The sequence below is a fragment of the Phyllobates terribilis genome, unplaced genomic scaffold (assembly GCF_046119375.1).
Source record: "Phyllobates terribilis strain yellow unplaced genomic scaffold, ASM4611937v1 Scaffold_13__5_contigs__length_258822181, whole genome shotgun sequence".
NCBI classification, from domain to species: domain Eukaryota; kingdom Metazoa; phylum Chordata; class Amphibia; order Anura; family Dendrobatidae; genus Phyllobates; species Phyllobates terribilis.
Genome location: NW_027362773.1, coordinates 131,012,702 through 131,025,417, shown reverse-complemented (window position 1 = coordinate 131,025,417; position 12,716 = coordinate 131,012,702). Strand labels below are relative to the sequence as shown.

Below are 12,716 nucleotides of genomic sequence, written 5' to 3'. Positions count from 1 at the left end.
GCGTCAATGACACTGAAGAGCACAAGACATTAATAAAAAGGACACAAGAAAAAAAACAAAAACCCAACAAGTCCATCTAGTTTAAATGGGGCTAATTCCTCAGTTATTAATGCCACCAAAATCACTAAGATCAGTGACCTGTCGCTTACTGGAGCGATTGAGGGGACATTTAAAAATCTGCATAAAAAAAAAGTGTGAATGTTATGCAACCAAAGGACAAGGAGGCATCGCATTACTGTTTTACCTGCAGAATGTCTTTTTTGATAAATCGAGCTTACTGTCCCTTTAATCTGTACCACTCGTGATACATTTTATATACTGGTTAAAAAAAATTAAAACATACGCCTATTACTTAGGGATGTAGAATGGTGATGTTTGGGTGGAGTACAATTCCTGCTGACAATGACGGACACGGACCATCTTCACGGACTGATATTTGGCTTGGAGTTAAGGCAATGACGGTGTTCCCGAATAGTGCATTCGACTCCTCTTAGATATGAGGGTGAGCAGCAGGAACAATCAAAGGCATTAGGCACATGAGAATAAGAACCGGTCCATGAGAAACTATGCTTCATGCATGACCTTGGCACAAGTTACCATAAGGATGATGGCAGTACACATAAATGGGTGGCAGCTCGGCAGCCGGGCGTCCTAGGTGGTTGTGAGCAGCTGATGTCAGGAGCTTCTGCTGCACAAGCAGTTTCTTAGGTCAGCAGGATGTGAGGGGTTAATATTAGAAGTCCTCAGAGATACAGTAGATCCTAGTAGGGCTCAGACTTCAGGCTCTTGTACAGACAACAGGTGAAAATCATTCCAAATACCTAAGGAGTTAAGAAAGACAGAAGAAGCCATGTTACAAGGGGCTGCTCCACAGCCATTAGATACAACATCATGTGTGGTGATCGGCGTGTGCCGGAGGCTGAAATTAGACTTTGTATGCCTTGGTTAGGGTTTTGAATTTGAGTCTCTGAGTAATAGGGAGCCAGTGAAGGGATTGACAGAGGGGAGAGGCTGAGGAAAAGCGGGGGGACAGGTGGATTAGTTGGGCAACAGCGTTTAGGATAGATTGGGAGGGGTGCGAGGGTGGTAGAAGGGAAGCCACAGAGCAGGAGGTTACAGTAGTCGAGGCGGGAGATGATGAGGGCGTGAGAGGGGATGAGATCACGATTTCCCAGAATGGCCAAGACACTTGGTATCCGAATTAGATAGATTTCGGGTCAGGAGACCTGCGCCCAGCCCAGAAATCATGGTCGGTGCTCAAACCATGAAACGTGGATATCAAGATAATATATGCACATTATTCGATTAGTATTTAAATCCTTTCTAATGGAAAGGACTACAGGAGAGAATTGTCCCAACAAGCCATGAGAATTTCATTGGGTCCTACTCTAATTAATAGGATCGGCGCACAGTTCCTCTCGGAAGTTGCACAACATATCGGTAAGTGCGCCTTCCAGTGATAAGTAATGTCTCAGCAAGCCCAATACCATCCGTGTGTCCATTTTTACCATCAGTGGTTTTCATGGATGTTGTGCTGTACAGGTTTTTCACTGACCCATAAACTTGTATTGGTCCTTTTCATGTGTTGCCGAAAAAAAAAAAATGCACATGTCTCCATGTGTTTTGCAAGGATATACAGTCCATGAAAAAGACAGACATGTGAACAGCACCATACATTACAATGGGTACATGCTGTACCATGAAAAAAAACCTAATACTACATGTATGTGTGATACAGACATCTGAATGAAGCCTTACTTTGCACCTGATTATTTCAGGTTTTGAGTAGAACGAGGTTTTAAGTGGAATCCATTGACATAAAAAAAACACTAACTGGATTAAAGTGAGCTAATCCGACAGCTTCGATGGACAAATGATCTATAGGCGAATAGTAATAGTGGTCAGGGGTGTTATTAGGCTTTATCATACGGGGTTCCTGCCCAGAATCCTACCATATCTATATCTTATGTTTTTGTGGTGTGTATTTATATATGAAGTGTGTGTATTGAAGCCAAAACCCACAAATCTTGCATCATTGAAATTGTAAAAAGTCTAACCCAATATATGAGCACCCTAGCAGGTGACACTACAGAGGTGGGTTTGGGTTGCCGGTGTTGCAGGTCTGCTTTTTTTTTCCCTCTACCAATATCAAATTTTTGACAGTAAATTAAGAAAAAGAAGTATCTAAATGCACATTAAAGTGTCATCCTTACCATTAATAAATGGTTAAGATTGCAGAGTGCATGTAAAAAGAAGCTACTTTACAATTTACTTGTTATTAAAAATCCTCTCTATCCTCAAGACTGGAGGGATTTGGAATTCTATGGTTTACTGCTAGTTGTCGAGGTTACCGGCCACCTTTACATTCTACCAGAGGTAAGCACTCTTTGGAATAGAGCTTGTAAGCGCTGCTCTGATGCTGGCTACATAGTCAGTGCAACTGTGCTTCTCCGATGCTGCAGAGACAAAGCAGACTCTGCTTGCAGAATCAGGGTTCACACAGAATCAGGGTTCACACAGAATCAGGGTTCACACAGAATCAGGGTTCACACAGAATCAGGGTTCACACAGAATCAGGGTTCACACAGATAGGGCCGACAGCACAACAATGCCATGGCCAGAACTGTCAATCAAGCAGGAGCACACCTCTCCCCGGCAAGCAGGAAGATGGAAGGCAGGGGAGCGGTGTGCTTCTGAAGAAGAAGTTGGGGCAATCCCATTATTCAGTTTACATTCATTATAAAAAGAGACAAGTCACCTGTACAAAGCCAATGCCTATGCCCACCGCTCCGATAATAAGCAGATGAGATCGGATGAAGTTTTCCAGTTTGGTGATGCAGCCACCCTGTGAAGAAGAGGAGAAAAGGCAAATTTATCCATCCATTTCCCTGCTGGAAGTAAGAAAAGTCATCGGCTCATCCCACTAGTTATTCTAATATTACTGCAAACACATAACATAGTAACATAGTCTTCATTCAACCTTAAAAACTAAGTCCATCTAGTTCAACCCATAGTCTAACATGTTGATCCAGAGGAAGGCAAAAAAAAAAAAAACATGTGGCAAACACTAAGCTCCACTTTGGGGAAAAAAATTCCTTCCCGACTCCATACAACAATCAGACTAGCTCCCTGGATCAACGCCCTATCAAGGAATCTAGTGACCACATTATATCCTTGGGCTTTTTAACGTTGCCCTTATTGTTCTATAATATTTTTAATCCCAAGTGTAACAGCCGTCAGTGAAAGAAATGGTTCCTCACCTCGACCCTGTAGATGTTTGAGGGATGTTCTCGGACCCCGCATCTGGGGGTAACCGTCTTACAGCAGCTGTCTGGAACCAGACGCCCCTCAGATTCTGGAGACTGTATCCAGACACTTTCTTTCCAATCCTGGGAATTATTACTGCCACAACACTTAAACTAAAGGAGAGAAAAGAACAAGTCAGGAACAATGTGGAAAAAAAACAAAGGAAAGCCAAACAATGGACAGAATGGGGGCATGTTCTGAAGACCGGGCGGAAACTGGAAAACGTACAGGACTCGAGACCAAATAAAGGAGATTTTTATTTTATTTTAGAACTAAAGCTTAAAAGGATTGTACATAGCTCTGGCACTGACAGATGAGCGTCAGAAATGGAAAAAATATATTACCCTAAGACCGGTTTCACACATCCGGATATCCATACCGGAGATGTGTCCGTGTGCACTTGTGTGGCAACAGTGTGCTGCATCAGGAGCACACGTACCAGTGTTTGGGAGGTACAGTTAGCGCTGTTCCCAAGTGCCGGGTGCTGAACGCTCCCTCATCATTGTCCCCTGCCGGCGCTGGGATCAGCAACAGCAAGGGATAATGTTGAGAATTGTACTCCTCTCCCGCAGTGTCCACCTGTAAAAATAAAATAAAAAAATCCATATACTCACCTTTCCTAAGTGTCCCCCGCTGTAATCCATGCGACCGCTCAGCAGAGGAGCCGAGGAGAATGACTTCTGCAGCAAGTGAGCCCCAGAGCTGCGCTCAGCTAGCGGTGTCTTGTCACTCACTGAGCGCAGCTCCAGGGCCGCTCGCTGCAGGAGTCATTCTCTGGCTTCTCTGCTGAGCGATCGCATGGATTACAGGGGGGGACACTTAGGACAGGTGAGTATATGGATTTTTTTTTATTTTATTATTTTTACAGGTGGACAATGCGGGAGCAGAATACTATTACCCTCATCATTAACCCCAGCTGGTCCTGATCGCGGCACCGGCAGGGAACAATGATGAGGGCAGCGTTCAGCACCCGGCGCTTGGGAACAACGTTAATTGTACCGCTGATTTCCAGGCGCCGCCACATGTCACACAGGTGGCATCAGTGTGCGGCACGTGTTTACATGGACCCATTGACTTGAATGGGTCCGTGCGATCCGTGCTGCCGGCCAAAAACGGACATGTCAGCGTGTGGGACACAGGGTACGTGGAAACACACTGACATGTGCAGACTCATTCATTTGAATGGGTCTGCGTGTATCAGTGTCTCCGGTACATGTGGAAACTGTCACCACACATATCGGAAACACAGACGTGTGAAAGAGCCCTAAAGAAGGTATTTGATGACCTTTTTTAAAGTTTTAATTGTAAAATGCTGTGGAATATGTTGACGCTATATTGATAAAAATTATTATAATATAGTATACAAATATATCACATACTTTTTTATATATTCATATTGTATTTATGCTTGCTTTCATTATTATTTTTATTTTTTTGGGAAGCGGAGTGGATAAAACCTGTGTTAAACATGTCCTGCTAGGAGAATGGCTTGCTGAGTGCATAACACTTTTTTTTTTGCAACAAGCCTGCTATACTGTGAGCAGCAGTTTTAGAAAAGCGTTTAAAGCCATGCAGCATTTTTTTTTTCCTTTATTTTCTGCAAATTAAAAGTAGTTTTATACAGTTCCAGAAAAAGCTATGTCACTTCAGAAATCTCATGCGCATGCTTTTTTTTCCCTGACTGAATTTGAAAACTGCAGCGTTTTTCAACCATATAAAAGTAATGAAAAAGTGTAAAAACGCTGCAAAAAAACCCCAAAAACGCAACAAACTTTTTTTGTGGCGTTTCTGGCGAATAAATCTAACTTTATTAAACATGTAATCTGCATCCAAAAAATGGCAAATGACGCAAAATGGGCATGTTGACATGCAGTGTTTTTAATGCCGAAAGAGCAGGTTTTGGCTGCAGAAAAAAAAAAAGGTGTGTGAAAATAGTCAATGAATGGAAGCAGAGAGTAAGGCTATTTTATTTTGGCACAATTTTCAAAATATTTACTTTAATTTAATTTAAATTTACACTAATTTCCTTATAAAACCAGAAAAATAAAAATTTTCAGCTTTTTTTTATTAAATTATAAAATTAGTGAAAGTCAATGTCTGGAGAGTACAAGACGTCTCACCTCCTGCTGCAGCTTGTCCACGGCATTGGTCACCTTGTCCTCTCCGGCCTTCTTATAGTTCTTGGTCATTGTGTTTTTCAGGCTTTGCTTCAGTTCATCATTCAGCTGCAGAGACCAGAAAACTTTACTTCTTACTACTAACGTCACTGTAACTTTACCTAAAGGAACAGTCTGCGCAAGGGTCTTGGGATATTGAGATTGTACACTTACATCCATTTTAGGATCAGAAATAATAAATCAGTGAGTCTATGAGATCAATGCAGATCTGTTGTCAGATTTCATGATACAATATATATATATATATATATATATATATATTATTTAATAGATCTCTTGGACTGGATGACACTAGTGTATTTACTTTGGAAATCCAACTCAGTAAAACTGTATATTACTGATATTAAGATGAGCATTTTAAGAGTCCATGTGTTTTCAGTCTCCACTCAACCAGCCTGATGTCTGCAGCTTGTACTGAGTAGTGTGAGATGTCAGCAAGGAGGAGGGACATTGAGGAGCTGTTAATTAGGCTAGGCTGGCGGAGAGTGAGTAAAACTTTGATAAAAGTATTATACAGCCATTCTGACGCTTAAAAAATATTTTCAAAGTAAGTACTTCAGCCTCATTAGGTATAAGATCTATTTAATAATGTCTGCACTTTGTACTGTGAACTCTGGTGACAGATCGGCTTGAACACTTCAAGATTCTGACAGATTATTAGGAAATATCGCGCCTCTATTACCTTGCATGCCTTATGAAATAATTCTCATAGGAAGAACTATTCTTATCAGGGAAAGATCCCTCCAATGTGTGCGATAGCACATGACTTTCTGATATCTGAGCCACATTTCTGCATTCCTCTATATTATTCTAATTGACTAGTATTTTAGCTGCAGGGACACTGAACATACATCTGTCCCATATTAAAGGCCATTCACTGTAACATATCAGCAGATTTCTGGTGCCGTCATCAGTTTAATCGGAGAAATCTGCTGATGGACTCCCATTTACTTTAAAACTAATTAGTTTTCGTTAGTAAAGTAGATGACAGATCATTTTGTGCCTTTCTCAAGGCTTCTACTAAAATATGATTTAGAAAGTGTTATTTTTCACTATTTAAAGTTTGAATGCCCTGCAGCCATTGAAGAAAGTACAATTGTTACCTGTAAGCAGAACGGAGCACACTGCGGCATGGAGGGAGAGACAGGGACAGAGCAAGAGTTACACACGAGTATATACAGTGAGCGCACACATGAGCAGCATGCAGGGGGGGGCAGAGTGGGGAGAAGCTGATATGTAGGAGGGGGGGGCAGAGTGGGGAGAAGCTGATGTGTAGGAGGGGGGGCAGAGTGGGGAGAAGCTGGTATGTAGGAGGGGGGGGGCAGAGAGGGGAGAAGCTGGTATGTAGGAGGGGGGGCAGAGTGGGGAGAAGCTGGTATGTAGGAGGGGGGGGCAGAGTGGGGAGAAGCTGGTATGTAGGAGGGGGGGGCAGAGTGGGGAGAAGCTGGTATGTAGGAAGGGGGGGCAGAGTGGGGAGAAGCTGGTATGTAGGAAGGGGGGCAGAGTGGGGAGAAGCTGGTATGTAGGAGGGGGGGCAGAGTGGGAGAAGCTGATATGTAGGAGGGGGGGGGCAGAGTGGGGAGAAGCTGGTATGTAGGAAGGGGGGGCAGAGTGGGGAGAAGCTGGTATGTAGGAAGGGGGGGGCAGAATGGGGAGAAGCTGGTATGTAGGAAGGGGGGGCAGAGTGGGGAGAAGCTGGTATGTAGGAGGGGGGGCAGAGTGGGGAGAAGCTAATATGTAGGAGGGGGGGCAGAGTGGGGAGAAGCTGGTATGTAGGAAGGGGGGCAGAGTGGGGAGAAGCTGGTATGTAGGAAGGGGGGGCAGAAGCTGGTATGTAGGAAGGGGGGGCAGAGTGGGGAGAAGCTGGTATGTAGGAAGGGGGGGGCAGAGTGGGGAGAAGCTGGTATGTAGGAAGGGGGGGGCAGAGTGGGGAGAAGCTGGTATGTAGGAGGGGGGGCAGAGTGGGGAGAAGCTGGTATGTAGCAGGGGGGGCAGAGTGGGGAGAAGCTGGTATGTAGGAGGGGGGGCAGAGTGGAGAGAAGCTGGTATGTAGGAGGGGGGGGCAGAGTGGAGAGAAGCTGGTATGTAGGAGGGGGGGCAGAGTGGGGAGAAGCTGGTATGTAGGAGGGGGGGCAGAGTGGGGAGAAGCTGGTATGTAGGGGGGGCAGAATGGGGAGAAGCTGGTATGTAGGAGGGGGGCAGAATAGGGGAGAAGCTGGTATGTAGGAGGGGGGGCAGAGTGGGGAGAAGCTGGTATGTAGGAGGGGGGGGCAGAGTGGGGAGAAGCTGGTATGTAGGAGGGGGGGGCAGAGTGGGGAGAAGCTGGAATGTAGGAGGGGGGGCAGAGTGGGGAGAAGCTGGTATGTAGGGGGGGGCAGAGTGGGGAGAAGCTGGTATGTAGGGGGGGGCAGAATGGGGAGAAGCTGGTATGTAGGAGGGGGGCAGAATGGGGAGAAGCTGGTATGTAGGAGGGGGGGCAGAATGGGGAGAAGCTGGTATGTAGGAGGGGGGGCAGAATGGGGAGAAGCTGGTATGTAGGAGGGGGGGGCAGAGTGGGGAGAAGCTGGTATGTAGGAGGGGGGGCAGAGTGGGGAGAAGCTGGTATGTAGCAGGGGGGCAGAGTGGGGGAGAAGCTGGTATGTAGGAGGGGGGGCAGAGTGGAGAGAAGCTGGTATGTAGGAGGGGGGGGCAGAGTGGAGAGAAGCTGGTATGTAGGAGGGGGGGGCAGAGTGGGGAGAAGCTGGTATGTAGGAGGGGGGGGCAGAGTGGGGAGAAGCTGGTATGTAGGGGGGGCAGAATGGGGAGAAGCTGGTATGTAGGAGGGGGGGCAGAATAGGGAGAAGCTGGTATGTAGGAGGGGGGGCAGAGTGGGGAGAAGCTGGTATGTAGGAGGGGGGGGCAGAGTGGGGAGAAGCTGGTATGTAGGAGGGGGGGGCAGAGTGGGGAGAAGCTGGAATGTAGGAGGGGGGGCAGAGTGGGGAGAAGCTGGTATGTAGGGGGGGGCAGAGTGGGGAGAAGCTGGTATGTAGGGGGGGGCAGAATGGGGAGAAGCTGGTATGTAGGAGGGGGGGCAGAATGGGGAGAAGCTGGTATGTAGGAGGGGGGGCAGAAGGGGGAGAAGCTGGTATGTAGGAGGGGGGGCAGAATGGGGAGAAGCTGGTATGTAGGAGGGGGGGGCAGAGTGGGGAGAAGCTGATATGTAGGAGGGGGGGCAGAGTGGGGAGAAGCTGGTATGTAGGAGGGGGGGCAGAGTGGGGAGAAGCTGGTATGTAGGAGGGGGGGCAGAATGGGGAGAAGCTGGTATGTAGGAGGGGGGGCAGAATGGGGAGAAGCTGGTATGTAGGAGGGGGGCAGAATGGGGAGAAGCTGGTATGTAGGAAGGGGGGGCAGAGTGGGGAGAAGCTGGTATGTAGGAGGGGGGCAGAGTGGGGAGAAGCTGGTATGTAGGAAGGGGGGACAGGGTGGGGAGAAGCTGGTATGTAGGAAGGGGGGGCAGAAGCTGGTATGTAGGAGGGGAGAAGCTAATATGTAGGAGGGGGGCAGAGTGGGGAGAAGCTGGTATGTAGGAAGGGGGGGCAGAGTGGGGAGAAGCTAATATGTAGGAGGGGGCAGAGTGGGGAGAAGCTAATATGTAGGAAGGGGGGGGCAGAGTGGGGAGAAGCTAATATGTAGGAAGGGGGGGCAGAGTGGGGAGAAGCTGGTATGTAGGAAGGGGGGGGCAGAGTGGGGAGAAGCTGGTATGTAGGAAGGGGGGGCAGAGTGGGGAGAAGCTGGTATGTAGGAGGGGGGGGCAGAGTGGGGAGAAGCTGGTATGTAGGAGGGGGGGGCAGAGTGGGGAGAAGCTGGTATGTAGGAGGGGGGGGGCAGAGTGGGGAGAAGCTGGTATGTAGGAGGGGGGGGCAGAGTGGGGAGAAGCTGGTATGTAGGAGGGGGGGCAGAATGGGGAGAAGCTGGTATGTAGGAAGGTGGGGCAGAATGGGGAGAAGCTGGTATGTAGGAAGGGGGGCAGAGTGGGAGAAGCTGGTATGTAGGAGGGGGGGCAGAGTGGGGAGAAGCTAATATGTAGGAGGGGGGGCAGAGTGGGGAGAAGCTGGTATGTAGGAGGGGGGCAGAGTGGGGAGAAGCTGGTATGGAGGAGGGGAGAAGCTAATATGTAGGAGGGGGCAGAGTGGGGAGAAGCTAATATGTAGGAAGGGGGGGCAGAGTGGGGAGAAGCTAATATGTAGGAAGGGGGGGGCAGAGTGGGGAGAAGCTGGTATGTAGGAAGGGGGGGGCAGAGTGGGGAGAAGCTGGTATGTAGGAAGGGGGGGCAGAGTGGGGAGAAGCTGGTATGTAGGAGGGGGGGGGCAGAGTGGGGAGAAGCTGGTATGTAGGAGGGGGGGGCAGAGTGGGGAGAAGCTGGTATGTAGGAGGGGGGGGGCAGAGTGGGGAGAAGCTGGTATGTAGGAGGGGGGGGGCAGAGTGGGGAGAAGCTGGTATGTAGGAGGGGGGGCAGAATGGGGAGAAGCTGGTATGTAGGAAGGTGGGGCAGAATGGGGAGAAGCTGGTATGTAGGAAGGGGGGGCAGAGTGGGGAGAAGCTGGTATGTAGGAGGGGGGGCAGAGTGGGGAGAAGCTAATATGTAGGAGGGGGGGCAGAGTGGGGAGAAGCTGGTATGTAGGAGGGGGGCAGAGTGGGGAGAAGCTGGTATGGAGGAGGGGGGGCAGAGTGGGGAGAAGCTGGTATGTAGGAGGGGGGGCAGAATGGGGAGAAGCTGGTATGTAGGAAGGTGGGGCAGAATGGGGAGAAGCTGGTATGTAGGAAGGGGGGGCAGAGTGGGGAGAAGCTGGTATGTAGGAGGGGGGGCAGAGTGGGGAGAAGCTGGTATGTAGGAGGGGGGGCAGAGTGGGGAGAAGCTAATATGTAGGAGGGGGGGGCAGAGTGGGGAGAAGCTGGTATGTAGGAGGGGGGGCAGAGTGGGGAGAAGCTGGTATGTAGGGGGGGGGCAGAGTGGGGAGAAGCTGGTATGTAGGAAGGGGGGCAGAGTGGGGAGAAGCTGGTATGTAGGAAGGGGGGGCAGAGTGGGGAGAAGCTGGTATGTAGGAGGGGGGCAGAGTGGGGAGAAGCTGGTATGTAGGAGGGGGGGCAGAGTGGGGAGAAGCTGGTATGTAGGAAGGGGGGGCAGAGTGGGGAGAAGCTGGTATGTAGGAAGGGGGGGCAGAGTGGGGAGAAGCTGGTATGTAGGAGGGGGGGCAGAGTGGGGAGAAGCTGATATGTAGGAGGGGGGGGCAGAGTGGGGAGAAGCTGGTATGTAGGAAGGGGGACAGGGTGGGGAGAAGCTGGTATGTAGGAGGGGGGGCAGAGTGGGGAGAAGCTGGTATGTAGGAGGGGGGGGCAGAGTGGGGAGAAGCTGGTATGTAGGAGGGGGGGCAGAGTGGGGAGAAGCTGGTATGTAGGAGGGGGGGCAGAGTGGGGAGAAGCTGGTATGTAGGAGGGGGGGCAGAGTGGGGAGAAGCTGGTATGTAGGAGGGGGGGCAGAGTGGGGAGAAGCTGATATGTAGGAGGGGGGCAGAGTGGGGAGAAGCTGGTATCTAGGAGGGGGGGCAGAACGGGGAGAAGCTGGTATGTAGGAAGGGGGGGCAGAACGGGGAGAAGCTGGTATGTAGGAAGGGGGGGGCAGAGTGGGGAGAAGCTGGTATGTAGGAGGGGGGCAGAGTGGGGAGAAGCTAATATGTAGGAGGGGGGGCAGAGTGGGGAGAAGCTGGTATGTAGGAAGGGGGGCAGAGTGGGGAGAAGCTAATATGTAGGAGGGGGCAGAGTGGGGAGAAGCTAATATGTAGGAAGGGGGGGGCAGAGTGGGGAGAAGCTGGTATGTAGGAAGAGGGGGGCAGAGTGGGGAGAAGCTGGTATGTAGGAAGGGGGGGCAGAGTGGGGAGAAGCTGGTATGTAGGAAGGGGGGGCAGAGTGGGGAGAAGCTGGTATGTAGGAGGGGGGGCAGAGTGGGGAGAAGCTGGTATGTAGGAGGGGGGGCAGAGTGGGGAGAAGCTGGTATGTAGGAGGGGGGGCAGAGTGGGGAGAAGCTGGTATGTAGGAGGGGGGGCAGAATGGGGAGAAGCTGGTATGTAGGAGGGGGGGCAGAGTGGGGAGAAGCTGGTATGTAGGAGGGGGGGCAGAATGGGGAGAAGCTGGTATGTAGGAGGGGGGGCAGAATGGGGAGAAGCTGGTATGTAGGAAGGGGGGGCAGAGTGGGGAGAAGCTGGTATGTAGGAGGGGGGGCAGAGTGGGGAGAAGCTAATATGTAGGAGGGGGAGAAGCTGGTATGTAGGAGGGGGGGCAGAGTGGAGAGAAGCTGGTATGTAGGAAGGGGGGGCAGAGTGGGGAGAAACTGGTATGTAGGAAGGGGGGACAGGATGGGGAGAAGCTGGTATGTAGGAAGGGGGGGCAGAGTGGGGAGAAGCTGGTATGTAGGAGGGGGGGCAGAGTGGGGAGAAGTAATATGTAGGAGGGGGGGCAGAGTGGGGAGAAGCTGGTATGTAGGAAGGGGGACAGAGTGGGGAGAAGCTAATATGTAGGAGGGGGGCAGAGTGGGGAGAAGCTAATATGTAGGAAGGGGGGGGGACAGAGTGGGGAGAAGCTAATATGTAGGAAGGGGGGGCAGAGTGGGGAGAAGCTGGTATGTAGGAAGGGGGGGCAGAGTGGGGAGAAGCTGGTATGTAGGAAGGGGGGGGCAGAGTGGGGAGAAGCTGGTATGTAGGAGGGGGGGGCAGAGTGGGGAGAAGCTGGTATGTAGGAGGGGGGGCAGAGTGGGGAGAAGCTGGTATGTAGGAAGGGGGGGAAGAGTGGGGAGAAGCTGGTATGTAGGAAGGGGGGGGGAAGAGTGGGGAGAAGCTGGTATGTAGGAGGGGGGGCAGAATGGGGAGAAGCTGGTATGTAGGAGGGGGGGCAGAGTGGGGAGAAGCTGGTATGTAGGAGGGGGGGCAGAGTGGGGAGAAGCTGGTATGTAGGAGGGGGGGCAGAATGGGGAGAAGCTGGTATGTAGGAGGGGGGGCAGAATGGGGAGAAGCTGGTATGTAGGAGGGGGGGCAGAGTGGGGAGAAGCTGGTATGTAGGAGGGGGGGCAGAGTGGGGAGAAGCTGGTATGTAGGAGGGGGGGCAGAATGGGGAGAAGCTGGTAAGTAGGAGGGGGGGGCAGAATGGGGAGAAGCTGGTATGTAGGAGGGGGGCAGAATGGGGAGAAGCTGGTATGTAGGAAGG

At 50.8% G+C, this 12,716-nt stretch overlaps 1 protein-coding gene across 2 annotated transcripts in view; it reads right to left on the bottom strand.

The window, feature by feature from the left end:
- Positions 1-256: 256 nt before the first annotated feature.
- CD151 (CD151 molecule (Raph blood group)) overlaps positions 257-12,716 on the bottom strand; it is a 46,322-nt gene continuing 33,862 nt past the window's right edge. For both annotated transcript variants that reach the window (XM_073658679.1, XM_073658678.1), the window contains 4 exons: positions 5,427-5,531; positions 3,261-3,419; positions 2,759-2,845; positions 257-821 (listed from right to left, as the gene is read on the bottom strand). In XM_073658679.1, the coding sequence (XP_073514780.1) occupies positions 762-821; positions 2,759-2,845; positions 3,261-3,419; positions 5,427-5,531 (411 nt within the window). In that variant the 3' untranslated portion in view covers positions 257-761. The remainder of the gene's footprint in view (positions 822-2,758; positions 2,846-3,260; positions 3,420-5,426; positions 5,532-12,716) is intronic.